At 33.7% G+C, this 22262-nt stretch overlaps 1 protein-coding gene across 1 annotated transcript; it reads right to left on the reverse strand.

Moving 5' to 3' along the window:
• Nucleotides 1-3006: 3006 nt before the first annotated feature.
• On the reverse strand, nucleotides 3007-18557 carry LOC133171675 (craniofacial development protein 1-like). The gene is made up of 8 exons (XM_061306460.1): nucleotides 18474-18557; nucleotides 15396-15528; nucleotides 13783-14017; nucleotides 10655-10734; nucleotides 10233-10346; nucleotides 6268-6337; nucleotides 4497-4582; nucleotides 3007-3333 (listed from the first exon to the last, which is right to left on the reverse strand). Exons 1-8 carry the CDS (start codon nucleotides 18526-18528, stop codon nucleotides 3240-3242), a joined length of 867 nt encoding a protein of 288 aa, XP_061162444.1. The 5' UTR covers nucleotides 18529-18557; the 3' UTR covers nucleotides 3007-3239.
• Between the last annotated feature and the right edge of the window lie 3705 nt (nucleotides 18558-22262).

A 22262-nucleotide genomic window follows, 5' to 3' on the forward strand; every position in this document is an offset into this window, starting at 1 on the left:
TATGACCAATCATGGCTTTGCTGTTCTTAAGAAGAAGATTTTTAAAGATATTTTCCTATATATTCCTCTGTAAACTTTGATCACCCATTCTGGCCCCAACCTATTCCCGGGGTAATGATTTGAACAAACTTGAATCTACACTACCTGAGGATGCTTCCATATAAATATGACCAATCTTGGCTTTACTGTTCTTAAGTAGAAGATTTTTAAAGATATTTTCCTATATATTTCTATGTTAAACTTTGATCCCCCATTGTGGCCCCACCCTACCCCCGGGGGTCATGATTTGAACAAACTTGAATCTACACTACCTGAGGATGTTTCCACATAAGTTTCATCTTTCCTGGCCCAGTGGTTCTTGAGAAGAAGATTTTTAAATGATGCCATTATTTTTTCACTAATTCCTAATTATCTCCCCTTGAAAGAGGGCGTGGCCCTTCATTTGAACAAACTTGAATCCCCTTTACCCAAGGACGCTTTGTGGCAAGTTTGGTTGAATTTGGCCCAGTGGTTCTTGAGAAGAAGATGAAAATGTGAAAAGTTTACGACGACGCCAACGACGACGACAGACAACGGACAAATTTTGATCAGAAAAGCTCACTTGAGCCTTTGGCTCAGGTGAGCTAAAAAAAACTTCGCCGTTTTTAGCATTAAACTGTTAACTGACATACACCTATCAAGCCGTATTATTTTAAGTACTATAGTTTTTATGCTCCCGTAATCGAAGATTTCGGGGCAAATAGTTTTTGCCCTGTCCGTCCGTCTGTCTGTCTGTCCGCAAAAACTTTAACCTTGCCCATAACTTTTGATTGGTTGGAGCTATGGCTTTCATATTTCACATGTGTATTCCTTGTGACAAGACCTTTCTTTGGGTACCATCATATTTGACTTTTGACCTTGACCTTGGAGTTTGACCCACTTTTGCAAAATTTTACGAGACTTTAACCTTGGCCATAACTTTTGAACACTTGGAGCTTGGGCTTTCAAACTTCACAAGTGTATTCCTTGTGAAAAGGCCTTCCTTTGGATACCAACATTTTTGACCCTTTGACCTTTACCGTGGAGTTTGACCTATTGTTGAAAAAACTTTAACCTTGGCTATAACTTTTGAACAGTTTGAGCTAGGTCGTTCATATTTTGCATGTGTACTCCTTGTGACAAGATCTTTCTTTGCATACCAACAGCTTTGACCTTTTGACCTTGGAGTTAGACCTATTTCAATTTTGAAAAATTTTAACCTTTGCAATAAATATTAAACAATTAGTGCTAGGGTTTTCGTACTTCACATACACATTCCTTGTGAGAAGACCTTCCTTTAGATACCAACAACTTTGACCCTTTGACCTTGGAGTTTGACCTACTTCTGAAAAACTTTAACCTTGGCCATAACTTTTGAACAGTTGGTGTTAGGGCTGTCACACTTCACATGTATATTTCTTGTGACAAGACCTTCCTTTGAATACCAACAATTTTGGTATTGACCTCGACCTTGGAGTTTGACCTACTTTCTAAACTTTTTAACATTAGCCATAACATTTGAACGTTTGGTTCTAGGGCTTTCATATTTCACGATCATGTGTATCACTTGCGACATGAACTTCCCTTGTGGTACCATTTGACCTTGACCTTTTACTTTGAAAAACTTTAACCTTCGCCATAACTTTTCAACGGTTTGTACTAGGCCTGTCATATTTCACAGGTATATTCCTCGAGACAAAATCTTTCTTTGGCTACCAATATTTTTTTTTTATTTCTTGACCTGCAGTTTGACTTGCATTTAAGAAACTTTAACCTTCGCCATAAGCTGCCACACGGGGGCATCAGTGTTTTACAAACACATCTTGTTTAACTCTGTACTTCTTCAACAGCTTTTTACAGACATTAGCCCTACCATATAAACAAAGAAAACATTTCAATGTTTGCATGCAGAAAAAGAACTTTCTGTCAATCAAGAAGATATTTTTAAAAAACTTAATAATACTTACTATGAAAAATTAAAGTGTCAGTTTAATTTACTGATATTTTCTTTTGTTCGTTTTGTCGATCATTTAAAGATTGATAATCTTGAAAAATTGTTAAATTGTACAAAAATTTAATCACCTGAAAATTATCTCCCTTGCCTTGCACAGCCAATGAAATAATTGACATTTTCACATCATGCATTTTCTACCAATCACAGGAGAGAGGAAAAGCATAGTCTAAAGACTGTAAAACACTTCAACTCTGTATACCGTCTTCCAAGGAAGATGGAAATAACGTTATAAACGCAACATTTTGGCAATATAAAAGCAAGCTTTGAAATTATTTAGCAAAAAAAGTAACGAGAAGACATATAATTGATTTTTTATCTCAGTAGTTTTTAATTTTACCTATCTTTACATCTTGAAATTCCTGACTAATTCGTCTACGTTTTCAAAAAAGTTGTCAGACCTTTTTTAAAGTAACTCTTTCAGTAAAATTGGTCTAAAAACGTTATTTTTCTATATTTTTCAAGTAATGCGTCAAAAACTATACCGGGCTTACAGTAATATAGCATTAAAACCTCGTAGGCAAATTTGATAAAAAAATTGCAGATATGCTGCAAATTCTGAGAAACATTATATAAAATTTTCAGGATATGTTTTCTCATAAGATTTTTTATGCAGTAAACCCGCGACCTACCTTAAGTCATGAGGAACAAAATCCGTGCAGTTATAGCTCCGACAAAAATTGTGACAGAGAGACAAAACAATGCTTTAACATGTACAATATGTCTCTATCCTGTCAGAGGGGGATACTGTATAAAGGGTTATTTTAACACTTTTACACCTGCAAACGATTTTGCCCCATTTTGAATTTGCCAAAACACAGTTCTGTTTAAGCGATAATGCAGTTTTCTTTGAATTTGCCTAATTGTGACAAGAACGGAAGGAGCAAAAAAAAAAACAGGGGCAAAAATTTCCCTGTATTCAGTAATAATACATTTAAATCCTGGATAACTCACCAATAAAAACAACATACAGTATATTAAAGCACTGTGTGCATTTATTTACACAAGTTTCATACCAGGATTTAATATTTTGAACAACCCTCGAAGAAGCAATTCCCGGATGCTTCCCTTTCTGGTTTAACCAGAAAATAAAAATAGACTCAAATCCTGTTGAGCTCCTTAAAAATGAAGAAATGGTCACAAAAAGATGTGTCTTTGTGATTCCACACTAATTTTCACAACAATGGATGTGTACTTTGCACTTTTTGTGTCATCTTTTGCTACTTAATCCAAGTCTTATATTTTTTTCAATTTCAAATTGTCTTTGATCTGCTCTGTTAAGAAACTGCATCCTCTCAATGTATCTAAAACAAGAAAAGAAGGATTACTTCATAAAGATTTCTTGAAACTATATACTATTGCTTTATATATACATGTAGAGTTAAAAAATATGATGAAATATTATGAAGATTTCAATTTTTTTCTTCATAAGTTTCAGTCTAAGGTGTGATAACCATGATATTTTTACTCTCAATATATGTGCAGACAAACTTTTTCCTAATGTCAACATATTTAAGTGGAAACTACTCACTTCATTTCATTCGACATACTAATTAAAATCTATCAAATCAGGATGAAATTCACCATGTGCCAAATGCCATTCTCTAAGACATACCTCTATCCTTCCATTACTCCATGATTAGTCTGGCCTTACCCATCTTTTCCTCTGTTGTGAATCTGGCACAGATCCCCACCCTTAAATTACCCCTTGATTAGTCTGGCCTTACCCATCTTTTCCTCTGTTTATCAATCTGACACAGATCCCTACCCTTAAATTACCCCTTGATTAGTCTGGCCTTACCCATCTTTTCCTCTGTTTATCGATCTGACACAGATCCCTACCCTTAAATTACCCCTTGATTAGTATGGCCTTACCCATCTTTTCCTCTGTTGTGAATCTGGCACAGATCCCCACCCTTAAATTACCCCTTGATTAGTCTGGCCTTACCCATCTTTTCCTCTGTTTATCAATCTGACACAGATCCCTACCCTTAAATTACCCCTTGATTAGTCTGGCCTTACCCATCTTTTCCTCTGTTTATCAATCTGACACAGATCCCTACCCTTAAATTACCCCTTGATTAGTCTGGCCTTACCCATCTTTTCCTCTGTTTATCAATCTCTGACACAGATCCCTACCCTTAAATTACCCCTTGATTAGTATGGCCTTACCCATCTTTTCCTCTGTTGTGAATCTGGCACAGATCCCCACCCTTAAATTACCCCTTGATTTGTCTGGCCTTACCCATCTTTTCCTCTGTTTATCAATCTGACACAGATCACTACCCTTAAATTACCCCCTGATTAGTCTGGCCTTACCCATCTTTTCCTCTGTTTATCAATCTGACACAGATCCCTACCCTTAAATTACCTCTTGATTAGTCTGGCCTTACCCATCTTTTCCTCTGTTTATCAATCTGACACAGATCCCTACCCTTAAATTACCTCTTGATTAGTATGGCCTTACCCATCTTTTCCTCTGTTGTGAGTTTGAAGTTCCTCTGAGATTCCCTTCTCTTGCTTGAAGCTGTCCCAGTCTAACTTTGATTTTTCCTGATGAACCAGAAATTAATAATGTGTTAAAGCTTGAAATCTTTAATCAAACTGCCTGCATAGAGTTGAAAGACAATCAACTCTTTTACCAGAGCCAAAGTCTCAGGTAACTGCATTTATTCCCACTTATACATGTATAACGGATACCATGCCAAAAAGTGTTGATTTTTCCAAATTTTGAGATTAAAAGTTCCCAATTCAACTGGTGAAGAACAGACTGCTATATGACACCGCAGTTCTTTTAGTATGAAGTGTCGTTTGAGTTTAAAATTAATCGAAAGAAAAGATGGCATGACTCGTTATAGACAGCTTAGTGTCTGACATTTCTAATTCAACTGCCAAGTGACAGACTGTTATGACAGCAAAATTCTTTTAGTACAAAATGTTGTATGAGCTGACTAAATTTTTCACTTCCTCTTAAAATTGAATGAATGACTCATGTTATGGACAGCCTACATGGCATGACTCGTGTTATGGACAGCCTAGTATTGATAACTTGAAAACTTAAAAATGTGAGAACAATAGACATTTAAAAACATGTTTATACGTAAAACAACAAATACCTGTTGTTCATTCTTTGAAATGTGGATTAAAAGTGTTAATGATTTAAGAATGATAACACACAATAAATGACATTTTTAATAGAAAAAACCCTGAGTAAGGTTTTATGATACAATTTTTCTGTTGCCCATCTGTTTGGGTATTTTCTGTTAACTTTTTACATTTTTAACATTTTTGTAAACAATTACTATATCAGTTTTAGTCAAAACAGGTCAGAAACACTGATCTGTAAAGGGGTATTGAGGTTTGTTAGAATAAAAGCCTTGTGTCTCTTTCCAAAGAGAGATAATTCATGAAGTGAAAAGATTTGCTGGTTGTTTGCTTTATTTGAATCATCTCTATGAATTTTTTCACTCATGTTGGGAAGCCACCAATTATCATTGGAAGGCTCAAATTTAGACCTGTAGCTGGCACTTCTGGCCACTGTGAAGTTTTGGCTCATGTTTCTGGCTCAGATGAGCTAATAATCAACCTTATCCATAAATGATTGTTTCCATAACCTATATTCATATAAAAGGACAAGACCTTGGTCATGGCAGTAATCTTGATTTCACTGTCAGGTGATGATCAGAATATATTACCTCAGCATAGATAAGATGTGTTTGTGAAACACTGATGCCCCCCGATGGCAGCTTTTCAGAAGTAGGTCAAAATCCAAGGTTAAGGTGATGGGGAAAAATCTTGTTATAAGGAATACAGAAGTACAAAATAAAAGGCCTTTCACAAACTGTTCAAAAGTTATGGCCAAGGTTAAAGGTAAAATTCTAGGGCCAAGGTCATGAGGTCAAAATGTTACAACCCCGAGAAAGGTTTTGTAACAAGGAATACACAAGTGAAATATTAAATAAACCCTAGCACTAACCGTTCAAAAGTTAAGGCCAAGGTTAAAGTTTTTGCAGACAAACAGATAAACAGACTGAACAAAAACTATATGCCCCTGAACCCTCCATAAAAGGGGCAAGAAAAATTTTCATTTACAAACATTCATGTAAAACACAATGGTAAATTGGGAGAAATGATATAAGATATTGGTATAAAATCAGGAGTAATTATAATTTTTTGATAAGTATCCTACATACATTTAATACTACAATGTACTAATATAGAAGAGAATCTTTACATACCAAAGTACTGATCTTATCTTTCTTTCCAATTTTATTCAGCACACTGCCCAGTCCACCTGGTTTTTTCCCTCTGAAAAAATCAAATATAGATAATTACCAGTAACATGTTTCTCATTTCAAAGGTTACAGAGATATCTATAACTCAAATTAATAAATCTATATGTGGTTACAAGGTATTTTTAAAATATATATGTACATGTACCAGGAATACTAGTAATGTGTAGTAGGAAAGGAGGATGGAATAAAGAAAAATTTTACACACAATCAATGATTTTAAATAAATTTCCATAATTTTTCTTACATATATATTATGAAAACATAACTTTTTCCATTTTTATTTACCTGGTATATACAGACCCTGAAACGTGCTACTACCCCAAAAAAGCGTGTGACTTTCGTGCGCTTTTCGTTTCGTGCAAACCGTGTAGCGTTTCGTGTAAACCGTGCAGCGTTTCGTGCAAACCGTGTAGCGTTTCGTGTAAACCGTGCAGCGTTTCGTGTAAGCTCCAAAGCGTTTCGTGCAAACCGTGTAGCGAGCGTGCGAGAAGCGTGTGAGAAACGTGTCGACTTTCGTGTAAGAACCGTGTGAGAAACGTGCGACTTTCGTGCAAGAAGCGTGTGAGAAACGTGTAGGATACATTCGGAACTCATTTTATTTTAAATATGGCTATTGATGGATCAACATGTCATTCTGTGTTGTTTGTAACTAATATTATTCGAATATATTATACCGGTGGTATTTTAAGAGAGAAAAAACTACGGAAACAACAAAATAATATTACTCGGTAGTGTACATGTATTACATATTTGTTTGATTTTTATTCTTTTTTTATTTAAATAAAGAAGGAAAGAGAATATGTTCAAAGTAATTAATTATACGCACATCAATTTTAAGATATTCAATACATTTTTTTAAGGGGGCAATACTGAACATCGTTTAAAAAAAAATCATCAATAATCCGGTCTTGTTCTTTTCATTCATTTATTTGAATCTCTTCACCATTTTACAGTTGTGGTATATAGATATTACAAAAACATATGGGTGATTAATGCAAAATAGTAGATAGATAAGGCAGGCGTGAAATATAAAATACTAAGTTTATTGCGTTGCTATAATTGTTAAGTATGGGAATTCTAGGCTGGGGAGCACAATTATTTTTTTTCTTTATAAACGAACATAATTTTCTTCTGTTACAAGATTGTGATACAAATAATTTTTAAACGATGAGTCACTTATAGTCCTTTTATGCATAAAATTGGTTGATTAAAAATTGTCTTATAAATGAATCATAATTCACATGCATCGGCAAATACAAGGTCAAATATTTCCGGGGAAGGGGGGGGGTGTTCAAATGCAAACACAAACTTTGAGTTTTTGTTATTAACATGTTTTTATAGATGATTTTCTTTTTAAAGAAAATATTGATTTTTTTCGGGGTGCGCTTGATGCACCCCTTAAAAATGTATAGGAATCTTCTTTACACTTCCGACACTCTTCTTACGACTGTGATCAAGGTCATTTACAACAGCGATCAAGGGCTCCGCGTGCCGGGAACTGAAAACTTGTTCTGCTACATGTACATGTATTATCTCTTGTCAATCATGGCTAAGACGACACCCGACAATTACGATTGATTTTTAATTCGTGAAATTTAATAGTTGTATTAGTATTTAAAGGGTAAAAATAAATACCCGTGGATTTTATTTCTTAAATTTATCGATTCTCTGTAAACAGTGAATTGATTTGCCAGTGTTTTCGTGAATAATAAAATATAAAGAAAAAAATCCGGAGTAATTATATATTAGTTGTTTTATTAATCACGCAGTTCTAGAGCATATTTTTTAGTTTTTAGGACACTGGACATGTATTCATGTATATTGAATGTATTGTTAAGAGCCGCGACTATTGATTAAAAATGTCTTTTTTTTTTTTTTTTTTTTTTTTTTTTTTTTTTTTGGCTAGACGGGATTTGAAATCAAGGATCTTACAAGGTGGTGGGTATATTGTTTTTATTTGATAAACACAATGCCTCAAAATGGAGAACTAAAGCATTACAATACCTATTCCCCCGGCTTCTCTAACATATTAAATTTTAATGATAAGTCAAAGTTTGATTCTGTAATGAAGCGATATATTTACCATTCTAATTAAATTGCAGTTAATGAATTACATGTATCTGGTCCCGCTGGAGATATGGATATCCTTTTTTTCTTAGAACGGGTATTTGTTTCTGTAATATTTTTTTCCCAATGGTATACTTACTGAAACAAGTGCCAGTTATATTTAGCCATGAACAGAAGTAAGATCTCGGTAATCTAACCCCCCCCCCCCCCTCCTGCACAATGTTCCTATTTGATTTAGTGTACATATTACCTTTGCAAATTATAAACAGGACCTAATTCAATCACATGAAAGTATTTATTTACTAAATCAAAAAAATGAATAAATCAATCAATAATTTAAAAAAAAAAGGAAAGGAAAGAAAATCAATCCGATTACAGAAATCATACACAATTTAATCATTTTCTATCTTCAAATCAATAACTGGATTTATTTGTCAGTAATAAAACGATTTGTTATCAAACTATAATTGTAGAAACATTGAATGCTGTAAATATTATGAATTACAAATATAATTATTTTTTTTCAGTGCGTACATGTAATTTAGAGTCTAGTGAAAATGTTTTGTACATAGACGATGATACATGTAGGCATTTCACCGTACGCGTCACATTAATTCTCAATGAAAACTATATTATTAATTAAAAACAACTTAACATTGTGTATATTTATCTGTTAATATCGTACTGGTGTAGCGAGGTCTAATCCTAACTTAATCTGAATGATTGCAATTCTTAAATAATCTTTGATTAATCCGTAATTTACTTAATTTAAATAAAGTCCGAGAGATTCCGAATAAAAAATCCAGATCGAGGCCAAAACGTGCGAGAATCGTGTACAAAGCGTGTGAGAAACGTGTACAGAGCGTTTCGTGCAGGCTTTCGTGTAAACCGTGCAGCCTTTCGTGCAAAGCGTTTCGTGTAAACCGTGTAGCGTTTCGTGCAAACCGTGTAGCGTTTCGTGTAAACCGTGCAGCGTTTCGTGCAAACCGTGTAGCGAGCGTGTACCGTTCGTGCAGCGAGCGTGTGGGGTAGTAGCACGTTTCAGGGTCTGTATTTAAAAAAAGCATGTTTTGATGCTAGGATGACGCTGTTTTACTAATTTACAACATCTTTTACAGTTCCACTAATTACAATTCCACTAATTACAATTCAAAAGTTTCAACAAAAAATTCATTAATAACGGAATTAATAATAAATACCTACTAAATAATAAATAATAATTGCACAATTAAAAAATCATGATATACCAGTATACCAATAAAATGAAGCAACCCTAGCCTAGACCAAGATGGTCAGATGTTTAACCACTGAACTACCCTGGTCAATGTCCATATAGTTAACACTATTACATAAGTTTGTGACTATGCACATTAACTAGAACTGTCCAAAATGGACCCCCCCCCCCCTTCCCCCTGGATTTTTCAAAAAATGTACAAAGTCACAAAAAATATTTTATGGATCTAAGAGGTGTTCACAATTTGTTTAAAATTTGAGAGTGAAAATTTAATTGCTCATTGTTTCACCGTATTTTTTATGAATGATGAACTAAGCTGCAGCCTAATAAAACATCAATACTAATAATTATATTGTTTTATATTACATTGAAAAAATTAATTGCAATAATTATTAATAAAAAATCAAAATAAAATGATCATATAATACAATATCAAATTAGTCTTGATAATTTTACACCAAATTAGTTGCTAGGTAAAATACTTACAGAACTGTTGGACCAGGTGTTGCTAGGTTTATACTAACAGAACTGTTAGAATAGGTGTTGCTAGGTTTATACATGTACTTAACAGAACTGATGGTCCTAATGATGCTAGGTTTATACTCACAGAACAGTTGGTCCTGGTGTTGTTGGCTTCTCTTCTGATTCTTTCTTTTCTTGAGTCAACTTTTTCATTTCCTTTTTTCCTTCTTCTGTATTTAAATCTATATCTTTGGTGACCCTTGAAAATACAAAATACATACATGTATATACAGTTTGTATTTTCATGTTTTTAGTACAATATACAGTTAAACTTTGGTATCTTGAACAACGATATCTAAAATACCATGAATATGAGGATGTAAGTTGGAAATCCCAACTGCTTATTTCTCCGTTTTTTGACCTTGATACATGAAACATCTTGAAACATCAGATATATCTAAGTATTTTTCTTGGCCCCAACATGTTTGAGATGAAAAAGTTTGACTTAATATAATGAGATCAATCGGAATCCCAATAAAATGATACAAATTAATTTTGATCACTTACTTAACTGTCTCTCCAGCAAAATCAAACTCTTTTGTGACTGTAACTTTTTTTGAAGTTGGTGTAACAGGGCTTTTGATTGTCTGCAAAGTAAAGGTGTAACGATACAGTGATACATCAACCATATTGTCTGCAAGGTCTCAAGATATGCATAACGTATTATTAGGTATGTATCAAGATACAGTACAAGTTAATTTTTATTTTCTTACTAGAATAATCTATGTACGACCTAATAAATTTAAATGGCAGAAAACATTGTAGATCAAATAGGATTTCTGCATTTGGTCTGTGAATCCACCCATAATAAACTTTGGTAAACAGTGTTGAGACATTCAATTAATGTGGACTGTTTATGTAACCCAAAAATATATGTAAAGATTTTATTCAATTTCCAACAGCTGTATTGTGATATGTTTTATTGCTGGACTGTATCATAAATATAATGTATAATTTAAAAGAACAACTTGACTAAATGAAATCTTGATTATTTTGTTCAATCTCTAAATAACTGCACTAAAACAAAGAATGAAAAAAAAGAATAGCCTCATAAGTTATCTACTCTATAGTTGTTTTCATTTAACCAATAATGCAGTCATTTATCATTGTAAAGTTAATATGCAGTGGTGGTAATACCGTGGTATTTTACTAACTGTAAAATCACATATTTTTTTATGTGTGAAAAATTTAGGGATGGCAATTTGTAATAAGTTTACCGGTAACTCAGTGGGAACGATGGTAATCAGTTAGAAAATCTGTAAACAGTTAGTCGGAAAAAAAATAATATGTGCATGTGTAAATTTGAACACAATTTCCTGAAAATTCAATTAAAAATAGCATTTTCATGTATCTATTTCTAAGCAGATTCGTAGATACATGGACTTATCATGATCTTTCAAAAATTGTAATTTTATGAAAAATATTATCTATAACCTTATTTATTAAAATACTGAATGCAATAAACGTTGTTGAAAGCATATATTTTAAGAGATATTGAGAGCTGAAATTCAAATACGGCAATATGCATATTTCAGTCGGATTTCGGCAAAATACTGCTCTGACGTCATAGGCGGCAATTCGATGATAGAGAGACGAGGATATGCACACTATTAACGGAGTTATCGATGGCAAATGCAGCTATATTACGAAAATTGCTGAGAAAAATTCCTTATATACTTTTCAATTACTGTAGAAACATTAATTATTTCTAAGGTATAAGGCTTTTAAGATATTTTCGGTTTTTATTCAAAACACTTAGAACCTGTAGCTCTAATTGCGGCAAAGTTTCGTGATCGGGAAATTATTTTTCAAGATCGCCATCCTTTAAAAAACATATGAAGACTTGCATAAATTAATATTATATACAAAACGAAGAATAACAAAGTTATATGATGTTTAATTTGTGAATCAAATAAGTAAATACATGTGATAAGATGACAAATCAAATTGCATTGTTATGGCGAGTTTCTTCGTCTTCTCTGCATCTCCCTCGCTATCGTTGCTGCTATTTTTACAATGTTAACAGATTTTTCAGATTTTTTCTTGCTGACAATTCTAACATATAAGGTTGATATTAAATTTTATATCAATAAAATAAGTGATTTGGTCGTCCACAACGCAAAAATTCAGGTTGTATCGCGCATATTTTAGTAAGATTATTGAAGAGCTGATCAGCCATTGTCGCCTTTGACGTCACAGGGTCACATGATCGCTATCTTATTAACTTAGATTTTTAATTCAGGGGTTTTCATTTGAGTCAGTAATTAGTTAAGTACCGCGATTTATCCACAGTAAAAACACAGAATTTATAAATTGTGGTCACAAGGAACGTAAAACGCTTTTAATTTCAAATAATTTAGAAACATGTGATAAGTCCTTTAAGGCCCTTCGGACTGACATCATGGGGGGTAATTGGTCAGTTTTCAAAATGTTAACTGCTGATTAAACACCATGTCGTTACCCAGCCTGTCCTGTGTTCTTTAATGATTTTAATTAAATGATCATTGAGTACTGTGAAATGATTATAAGGTGTACCTTACCTCTTCTATCCTTTGCAGTTACATGTCAAATTATATTATTAAACAAACATCATAAATTAAGAGATAGTTCAGATTTAATTTTGATTATGGTGACAATGCAGAATGAACTTCTCTTCTGAATTTTATTTAAATGTATCTGATACTTCAGGCATGTCTCATGGGTTTCTTATTTTTTTTTCTCCTCTTTTTTTCCCCCATTTTTATTTTTTTTTCCTTTTGCCAATTAAAATTGAAATAAAATAAAATAGTGTTCTGATCATATATGAATATAAACATAATATTACTACATGTAACATCTTTATAGTCTTGTTTATTTGAGTGGAGCTATGTTGACAGTGTTTCAGTTTGATACAATTAACCGATTTTAAAATCAGTCGGAATGTCTTACAGTTAACTGATTGGCAATTCTGTATTCGATTGCCATCCCTAGAAAAATTACACTTCGTGGTGGACATAAATTTGTGGGTCTCTTCATACCTTGAAAACAACGAAAATTAAACCTCTACGAAAATGAGTGATTTCACAGAGATACTGTTAAACTCAAGGTGATTGTTAATTCTTGTAGCATTCAAATTTCTCGTGTTGAGTCATCTAAGCATGAAGTTGGAAGATTATAATATAAACTGGTTATCCATTACACATATGAATGGGCAGAGCTTGATTTACCAATTAAAAAGTCAAAGGTTGAAACCAGATTTAATTCCAATAGTGATATGTGAGGCATCTCATCTTGATTTACCTAGATTCATGATGTTTGAATTTCGAATATTATGGTCAAGATGGGTAATCTTCAACAGAAGATTTTTTTTGGCTTACTTATGTCAAAGTCTAGACAAAGTTAACTCTACAAGATTAATTACGAACAAGTCAGGCTTAAAAAAGCTTAAAGCATTAGCTAAACAAAATGCTAAAAGAGAAGGACAGGTGAACAGACTCTCTCTTTCTGCTTTACAATTTGGCCAAAAATAAATTGCAAATACACTATTCTAAAAATATAAAAGAGTTTTGATATGGATGTAGTCTTCAGACTCCATATGAAGTAGATACACCTGTATGAATACTTACTACATGTACATGTCAAAGCATACAATGTACCTTAGACATACTGGCTAGTGAAGTTCCACTGGGAGTGGCTGGCTTTGCTTTTGGTCGACTCCCCACATCGGACAGAAAACTTGACCACAGGTCATCTGCCTTTTTCTTCTCTTGTTCCTCTTTTTTGGCTTCTTGTTCTTTCTTGACCTCTTCTGACAAGACTTTGTTGTAGTCGTCTTCTGATTCCTTGGTGACTTCTGTTTCTCCCTCAAGCTTAATACCACCTTTACGCTTTCTTGAAAAGAAATGCGTGTTCCTTTCTTACAAGTCAAAAAAATAACTGACAAGACATTATCAGATAAATCATTGCAGATTATTATTTAACTAATCTTTGTTTACCTCTTCTTCCGCAGTCTTTTTCAAACTTAATAGACTTACAATAAAACTTCAATTAAATATATTCATATTGGGTGAAATTACTTGAAAATTAATGATGTTTATAATAGTAAAAATACAGCCATATATACAAATGTTAGTACAACTGAAACTAACAATTTCTCTTTCATACAACTTTACCTAACTCTCTTATGACTTCTCTGAATATGACGTTCAAATTTCAGGGTTTTTCTTTTCACCATGTTCAAAAGACTAAATTCTTAGTGGCTGATAATTTCTGGGTTTTCTGACCTTATCTTTTTCTCTCCCTAACATGACTTTACTCCTTTCTGAACTTTTGTGATATATTGGGAAAAAATTGTGATAAATCACAATTTGAAATTTTTGATGATACACCTATCCCTAATAATTTCCCCCTTTCTGGATATTCTCAGAGCTTTCCCCCAAGCATGATTCTCCCCTTTCTGGATATTCTCAGAGCTTTTTCCCTAGCATAATTCTCTCCTTTCTGGATATTCTCAAAGCTTTCCCCCAAGCATGATTCTCCCCTTTCTGGATATTCTCAGAGCTTCCCCCCTAGCATGATTCTCCTCTTTCTGGATATTCTCAGGGCTTCCCCCCTAGCATGATTCTCCCCTTTCTGGATATTCTCAGAGCTTCCCCCTAGCATGATTCTCCCCTTTCTGGATCATCTCAGAGCTTTCTCCCTAGCGTGATTCTCTCCTTTCTGGAAAATCTCAGAGCATTCCCCCTAGCATGATTCTCCCCTTTCTGGATAATCTCAGAGCATTCCCCCTAGCATGATCTCCCCTTTCTGGATATTCTCAGAGCTTTCCCCCTAGCATGATTCTCCCTTTCTGGATATTCTCAGAGCTTTCCCCTAGCATGATTTTCCCCTTTCTGGATCATCTCAGAGCTTTCCCCCTAGCATGATTCTCCCCTTTCTGGGTATTCTCAGAGCTTTCCACTTAGCATGATTCTCCCCTTTCTGGATATTCTCAGAGCCTTCCCCCTAGCATGATTCTTCCCTTTCTTTGTATTCTCAGAGCTTTCCCCCTATCATGATTCTCTCTCTCTGAGTATTCTCCTGGCATTGTCTTTCTCCCCTCTCTGTTTTCCCTTTAATATGTTTTTACCTAGCTGTAAACCCATTCTATGATTTCCTTTAATTTAACTTTATCCCTTTTCACTAATAAGAATAATGATCTTCTGTTTTTCTGTGATTTTTCTTTATTAGACCATACCCTTTTCTTGGATTTTACTTGTCATCACTTTACCTTGCTGTAAGCCCTTTTGGGGTTTTCCGTTTCCGTTTTCCTGACTTGGTCCCCTCTAGCTCAGCCTCTTTATGGAGAGCATCAAAATCCTCTTCCTCTCCTGAATTTTCTTCCTCACTTACTGCTTCCCCATCTGTAATTTGTTTGTGAATCCTTATAAGATCTGAATGATCTTGATACCACAGAGTACACGAAAGTTGCAAATCTGTAGTTCTCTAGTTTGAAAATTTTTATGGATGACCAGAGAGCTACAGTTCCATGTATCCAAAATAGTGTACATTTATTGCATACAAAACGTTTGCATGGTTTAAGTTAGACAGAATGTTCTATCATTAAGATGATAAATGTCCTACAGACCTGGGGTTTAACAGATTGCAATGCTTTTGCAATGTAACAAAGTATACACGGGTGATAACACTGACTCAGTTAAAATGTCTAGAGAGTTCCGAATGTCAACATGGTGAGTAAAATAATGTTTAGAAAAAATGTTGAATTCTTCCAATAAATGGATTAAATTTTTGGGTGAAAGGTATCCATAATCTCAAAAAGATTTTTTATAATTAATTTGATGCTTATTTTCAATTCAACTTCATTTATTTTCTCCAAAATCATTTCGGAATGATTCTCTACAATTTTCTGCTACATTGTGGGTATATGGGAAACATTCTTGGTGAGGGCATGTCCAGAGACAATGATTAATATTCTAACTAGGTTCAAGTTATATATCAATCTTTTTATATTTTCATCTCGACCTGGGCCAGTAAAAATAGACTGTCTCAGAGACACCTCCCACATACATCACTTATTGTCCATAGGAAGTTTTTTTTTCTGTGAACCTAAGCAGGTCTGGCACAATCTCTTGATTTAGCTATATAGCTTGAAAAAGCTATACAGCTTTACTAAGCTATTTAAAATAGCTTGATCAAGCTATTTATGTGCAGTTTTTCAGAAAAAATGTTTTTTTAAGAAAGAGACAAAAAGTCTCAAGTATTTGATTATTCATATATGTACTATGGGCTATCAAAACAACAACAGAGATTAAAGATAGTTCTATCATTGCAGCATTTGAATAATTTTAAGCAAAAGATGAATTTCCATTGTTTGAGTAACAGTACACTACCTTGTGTGCATTGAGGCGTGGATAAGTATGATTGCTTCTCATTGTACTGAATTATTACCAATCAATTATCTTGTTGACCATAATTGGCCTCTTTTATAATTTCAATGAAGAAGTAACTGTATCAATTGCTTTATATAGCCCCAAAACTTTTAGTACTTTGAGAACAAAGTCTCTTAAGGAGACGCAATTTGATGAGTGATTTTTACATGCATTATTTTCATCAGAATTCAAGGTTGAATATTATCACTGCACCAAGGTGCGACTTTTTGTGCATGCTGACAAAATAATAGTTATAGAATAATCTAACTGTGTCTCCGGACAGGCCCTCACCACAGTTATAATGCCTCCCATATACTGTAATGTAGCAGAAAATTGCAGAATCGTTCCGAAACGATTTTGGAGAAAATTAATGAAGTTGCATTGAAAATAACAGTCAAATTAAGGAGGCTCATTACACCCACAGTTTATTTTAGATTTCGTTACAGCACCAGTTATTATGAAGATTTCAAATATCCAAATGGAGGTTATGATAGGATAAATATTTTTTAAAGATTTTTTAATCTTTTTTTCTGATTTTGGTTAAATGTTCTATTTCAAGTTTCTGATTGATAGTATTGCAAGAATCTCAGTGTCAAGTGATGGATATCGTCTTCAGTTATGTAGGCAATATAATAACACTTCATAATAATCAACATTATTTTTATAAGAAAAAATAATTTTCTCCCAAAAAAGAATCAATGTGATTTTCTTCTTAATTTTTGCATGAATAATTTGGAAAATCAGTTATAAATAGACAAGGAATGTATATTTATGAATAACAAGTGACAAATTGAATGAAAAATGTTTTAAGGAAATGAAAATTCAAATTTAAAAAATAATTGGAATAAAAATTCCACTTGCAAGAGTTATCTTTCCTAAATCCCCCTGACTCAAAACACTCAAGAACGGTTGAACATATCGGACTCAGAATAAACTAAAATTTCTAGAATGAATATACATTTTTTAAAGAAAAAAAGACAAGCACACAAACCAACAAGAGTACAGTACTCTAAAAGCGCAAGTCAATTATAATTTATTTCAACGAGGTTGTAGATTTCAACTCGAATTTCCTCTATACGTACATGTTGTCAGTGGTAGAACTTGCTGCTTTCGCCATGACATTGTACACTACTTGGGTAGCGAAGATTTGACTGTCATTCTCTTTGGTCTCTACTTAAAAATAACCTTTCTTCGTTTGTGATTTATAATGAATCCGTTATCTTGTTCTCATTGTTTACAACACCGCATGTAGTCTATTTTTAGAGCGTTTTAAAGATTTAGATCATCAGCAAAGCGAACCTGTACAATTCGTCCCCAGGAGAAAACGGGCGAAACAATGGAGGTTTATTTTTCTGTGTAGTACGTCATCAAAAAGTGGTGTAATGAGCCTCCTTAATCATAACAAACCTTTTTGAGACTGTAAATATCTTTCATCTAAAAATTTAATCCATATATTAATGGAAGAATTCAACTCTTTTTCACCAACGTTTTTTACTCGTTTCAAATTTACACACCATGTTGACATTCGGAACTCTCGGGATTTTTCATAGTAAATGCACTGAGTTAGAGTTATCTCCCGTATTTTCTTTGCTACATAGACAATACACGATCGCATTCTATTGTTAAACAGGATCCGTAGGACATTTATCATTTTAACAATAGAACATTCTATCTAAGAAAATAACACATTTAAGAGAGAAGTGTGATAAAATAGCTAAATCAAGCTATTCTGAATAGCTTAATAAAGTTATGTAGCTAAATCAAGCTAAATCAAGAGATTGTGCTGGACCTGCTAAGTATATTAAAATATGATATCTGTTTTCCTTTGTTTGGTATGTTTTCATTCCGAGAATGCTACACTTACAATGAGTTTAAAACAAAGTATCATAGATAATTTTAAGTATCAGTGGAAAAATCACCCGATGGTACGTAATCCTCATCGCTGCCTGAACTGTAATCTTCTTCATCAGACATTTTTCAAAGAAATCTAAATCTGAAACCGGAACTCAATATTTATGAGTTGTAACTAATGTACGAAAAAATACATGAGTACGCTATGTTGAGGTACTTTAGTGTACCCTGGTTATAATTTTATATTTATTGCAATCAAATTGGTTTGTTTTGTGTATGTTTACACTTCAGTATAACCAAATAAATATATAGAAATTGTTTTTGTTTACATTTGGGTAATCTTGTATATCGTTTACATTTAATCCCGATCCCGATTTAATTTTACATGTACTACAATGCAGCCACACCCAAATCATGTAATATGACGATAGACTAGAAGGATCAAATGTTAGCCGAATAAAAGGAATAATTCTTCTGATAAGGGTCATTTAAGACCCATCTTATATATATTTTTTTTAAAATATTTATAAAACTTTATATATTTTTAAAATATTTCTATAATCTGTATCCGTAGTAGTCCGAAATATCTGACGTTTTCCAGGCTTTTTTCACGATTTTGATATTTTACGTGCCAGGAAAACGTCAGAACCGGCGCCATTACGAAAACTGGAAATTTCGCCGTCTTCAACCGGACCTGATTTTAGATACTTGCGAACTGAATTAAATGCCGAACTTACAATTTATCAATAGCACAATGCTTCTAATACTCACCAATATCGATGAAAAGGAAATATCACTCTACATTTCGATACAGGTCTTGCAAGATTTCAAAATGCACGAATTGTAAACAAAACTCGAGGGTCTGATAAAATGTTTTCACCGGACTGTATATTTTGTAAACAAACCATAAAAACGATGTTGATGAGTACTAAAGGCATTGTTCTATTGATAAGTTGTGAATTCAGCATGTAATTCGGTTCGCAAGTATCGAAAATCAACCCGAGAATGCCGCCTCCAGTTGGAGGCGGCGAATTTCCAGTTTCGTAATGGGGCCGGTTCTGACGTTTTCCTGGCACGTAAAATATCAAAATCGTAAAAAAGCCAGGAAAACGTCAGATATTTCGGACTATATCCGTAGTTGTACGTCACGGAATCCCCTTGGGCTTTAATGTGACGGAGATCGTGTTATTATGAAATCAGAATTCAAATTCACAAGTTAATCAGTTAAACAATATCAAAATTTTGATGTAAAAAAGCAATTAACAGTGCAACATTTAACTCTAGACACGACATTGTCCGGACTTTTTACTACCATTTCTAATTGTGATGTCCAAAAAAATTATAGGACTAGATGGGATTTCTTAGCAGTATCACATGGTCTCATGTTGAACTCAAACATCTTTTTTTTCTCAAAGATATGGAGTCCTAAAAGTCATAATTCCATAGGAAAATGGTGGATTTTTTAGTCCTAGCAACTATCCCACCTTTCTCCCATGGGAGAAAAAGTGTCAGATGGGATATTTTCTCCCATTGGAATTTTTTCTCCACACATTTGTTCAAATAGGATAATCCCACAAATATTGACAATGAGACATTTTCTCCCATACATTGTCAAACATGGGAAATATCCCATAGATTCTCATGAGTGGGATATCATTATCAGATTCTTGGGATATATCCCATGTTTAACAATGTATGGGAGAAAATGTCTCATTGTCAGTATTTGTGGGATTATCCTATTTGAACAAATAGTTGCTTTACTATATACATTTTATAACACTGCAAATTCCGGGGGGGGGGGGGGGGGGCTCCGGACCTCTGGATCCGCGCATGCACGACGAAAAGGCGAGGACAGGAGACTCAATTCCAAGAAATGTAAGTATATCAATATTTAGGAACCGAAGTATCTGGGTTTTTTTTTTCAGAAACACCAAGTCATATATTGTTTTGTGGGTAGCACGTGACCTGTGTGTTATGAGGCGCCGTTTTGGTATTTACTGACATGAGTGATATCACCTATTCGAATAGGTGATATCACTTATTCATTTGGTGATATCTACTGATGTCACCTATTCAGATTCTGAATTGGTGATATCACCTATTCAAATAGGTGATATCACCTATTCAAATTATTTATGAAATAACAACTGCTCCCAGGACTTTTCGATGACTTTCACTTTCGTTTTTTAACTTCCGGGGTACATGAGTGTTCATGTAGAAACAAGCTTCACAGTTGGTTTTAAGCACCGAAGTAGAATTATTAATATTATAACTTTTTTGTCTATCAATAAATATAGCAAAACTAATACTGCAAGTAAAATTTATAAAATTAATATAACTTTAAAGGAATCGATAACATAAGGTATTCAAAATGTCTCGGACTAAAACGCAAGGGAAAACTGGACAGCCTGAATTTGCTTGGGGCCAATGGAAGGGAGCATTCATTATTTAATGCTGTAAGAAATGCAAATAGGCGATATCACCTATTTGAATTGGTGATATCACTAATTCAAATTGAATAGGTGATATCACTAAATCAAATAGGTGATATCACTTATTCGAGTAGGTGATATCACCTATTCAGATTGAAAAGGTGATATCACTTATTCGAACATGATAGGTGATATCACCAATTCGAAAAGGTGATATCACCTATTCGAATAGGTGATATCACCTATTCGAATAGGTGATATCACCTATTCAATTTGAATGAGTGATATCACTAATTGGAATAGGTGATATCACCTATTCCAATTAGTGATATCACTTAATGGTAATAAAAATACCAAAACGGCGCCTCGGAGTGTGTACACATTGAGACTGTGTGTCGATCGCATCATCTCGGGCCTTTCCGTCAGAGGTCGGAAAACAACCTCGAAATTGAATTAACATCACCGGATGTTAAAAATTTATACAACATGGAGTCGCTTCCTATTTATTTAAGTATTGGATAGACGGAGTTGAAAGTCCTTTTCTTTAGTATATTTTAGGTTTACAATATCTTTACATTCAATAAAGTTAAACTCCATACTCAACGGATATGAGGTCTTCCCATTTATTTCAATGTTCTTGAAAAGGGGGGTTGTCATGGCGTATACGTAATACATTTAATACAATACAATAATACAATACGAGGTTGTTTTTCCGCTAGTCGGAAAGGCCCGAGAAGTTGCGATTGACTGTGTGCAGCCGAAAGCTGATTCGTGTCTTATATTCCGCGGACGCGCTTAATTCTGCGTCAATATCACAGAATGGCGAATATCACGTCACGTCCTTTCAGCCAATGAAAATTACGAAAATAATCTTCTTATATAATAAGTAATAACATATATTTAAATTAATTTTACTATATACACTGTAATGTGATTGGCTGTAACTGCACATATGAAGGCTAATTATAAGGTTAAATTTTACTCTTAAAAATCACAAAAAATTTAGGAACTTTTGGGGGCTTTGTCCTGGACCTACTGGGACCCCAAGATTCTCTGCCTCTTAAAAAATAATTTACAAACCCCCACCCCCACTAAAATCCGCCTCTGATTGTTTATAATCTTACAGAGAATTTTTGCAAGGGCGGCATGTGTCGTGAATTTTGCAATTTGTTATCCAAAATTGAATAGAAATATACTTTAGCAAATTTTATAAATCCTAAAAAAAGGTTTTGGCTGTTAATGACCATTTTCCGGATAAAACGGATATTACAACCAGGCGTTTTTACATCGAGTCTTTCAGTGATAATTTTGCTGATTTTTTTTCAATTCAGAAAATATGACAATCGTAGAGTACTTTTTTCTAATTTAATTGAAATTGTTAAATTCTTCTCGATATTTAAGTAAAGGTAATGTGTTTACGAGAAA

Source organism: Saccostrea echinata, unplaced genomic scaffold, assembly GCF_033153115.1.
Source record: "Saccostrea echinata isolate AGI-Se365-2 ecotype Australia unplaced genomic scaffold, CSIRO_AGI_Sech_v1 ptg000054l, whole genome shotgun sequence".
NCBI lineage: Eukaryota > Metazoa > Mollusca > Bivalvia > Ostreida > Ostreidae > Saccostrea > Saccostrea echinata.

Excerpts from the sequence above, each read along its gene's own strand:
- LOC133171675 (XM_061306460.1), bottom strand. The coding sequence starts at position 18,528 with ATGTCTGATGAAGAAGATTACAGTTCAGGCAGCGATGAGGATTACGTA. Across the intron at positions 14,018-15,395 it reads CCAAAAGGGCTTACAGCAAG|AAAGCGTAAAGGTGGTATTA; the intron begins GTAAAGTGATGA and ends TTTCTTTTCAAG. Across the intron at positions 4,583-6,267 it reads AAGATAAGATCAGTACTTTG|GAAAAATCAAAGTTAGACTG; the intron begins GTATGTAAAGAT and ends CTGGTTCATCAG.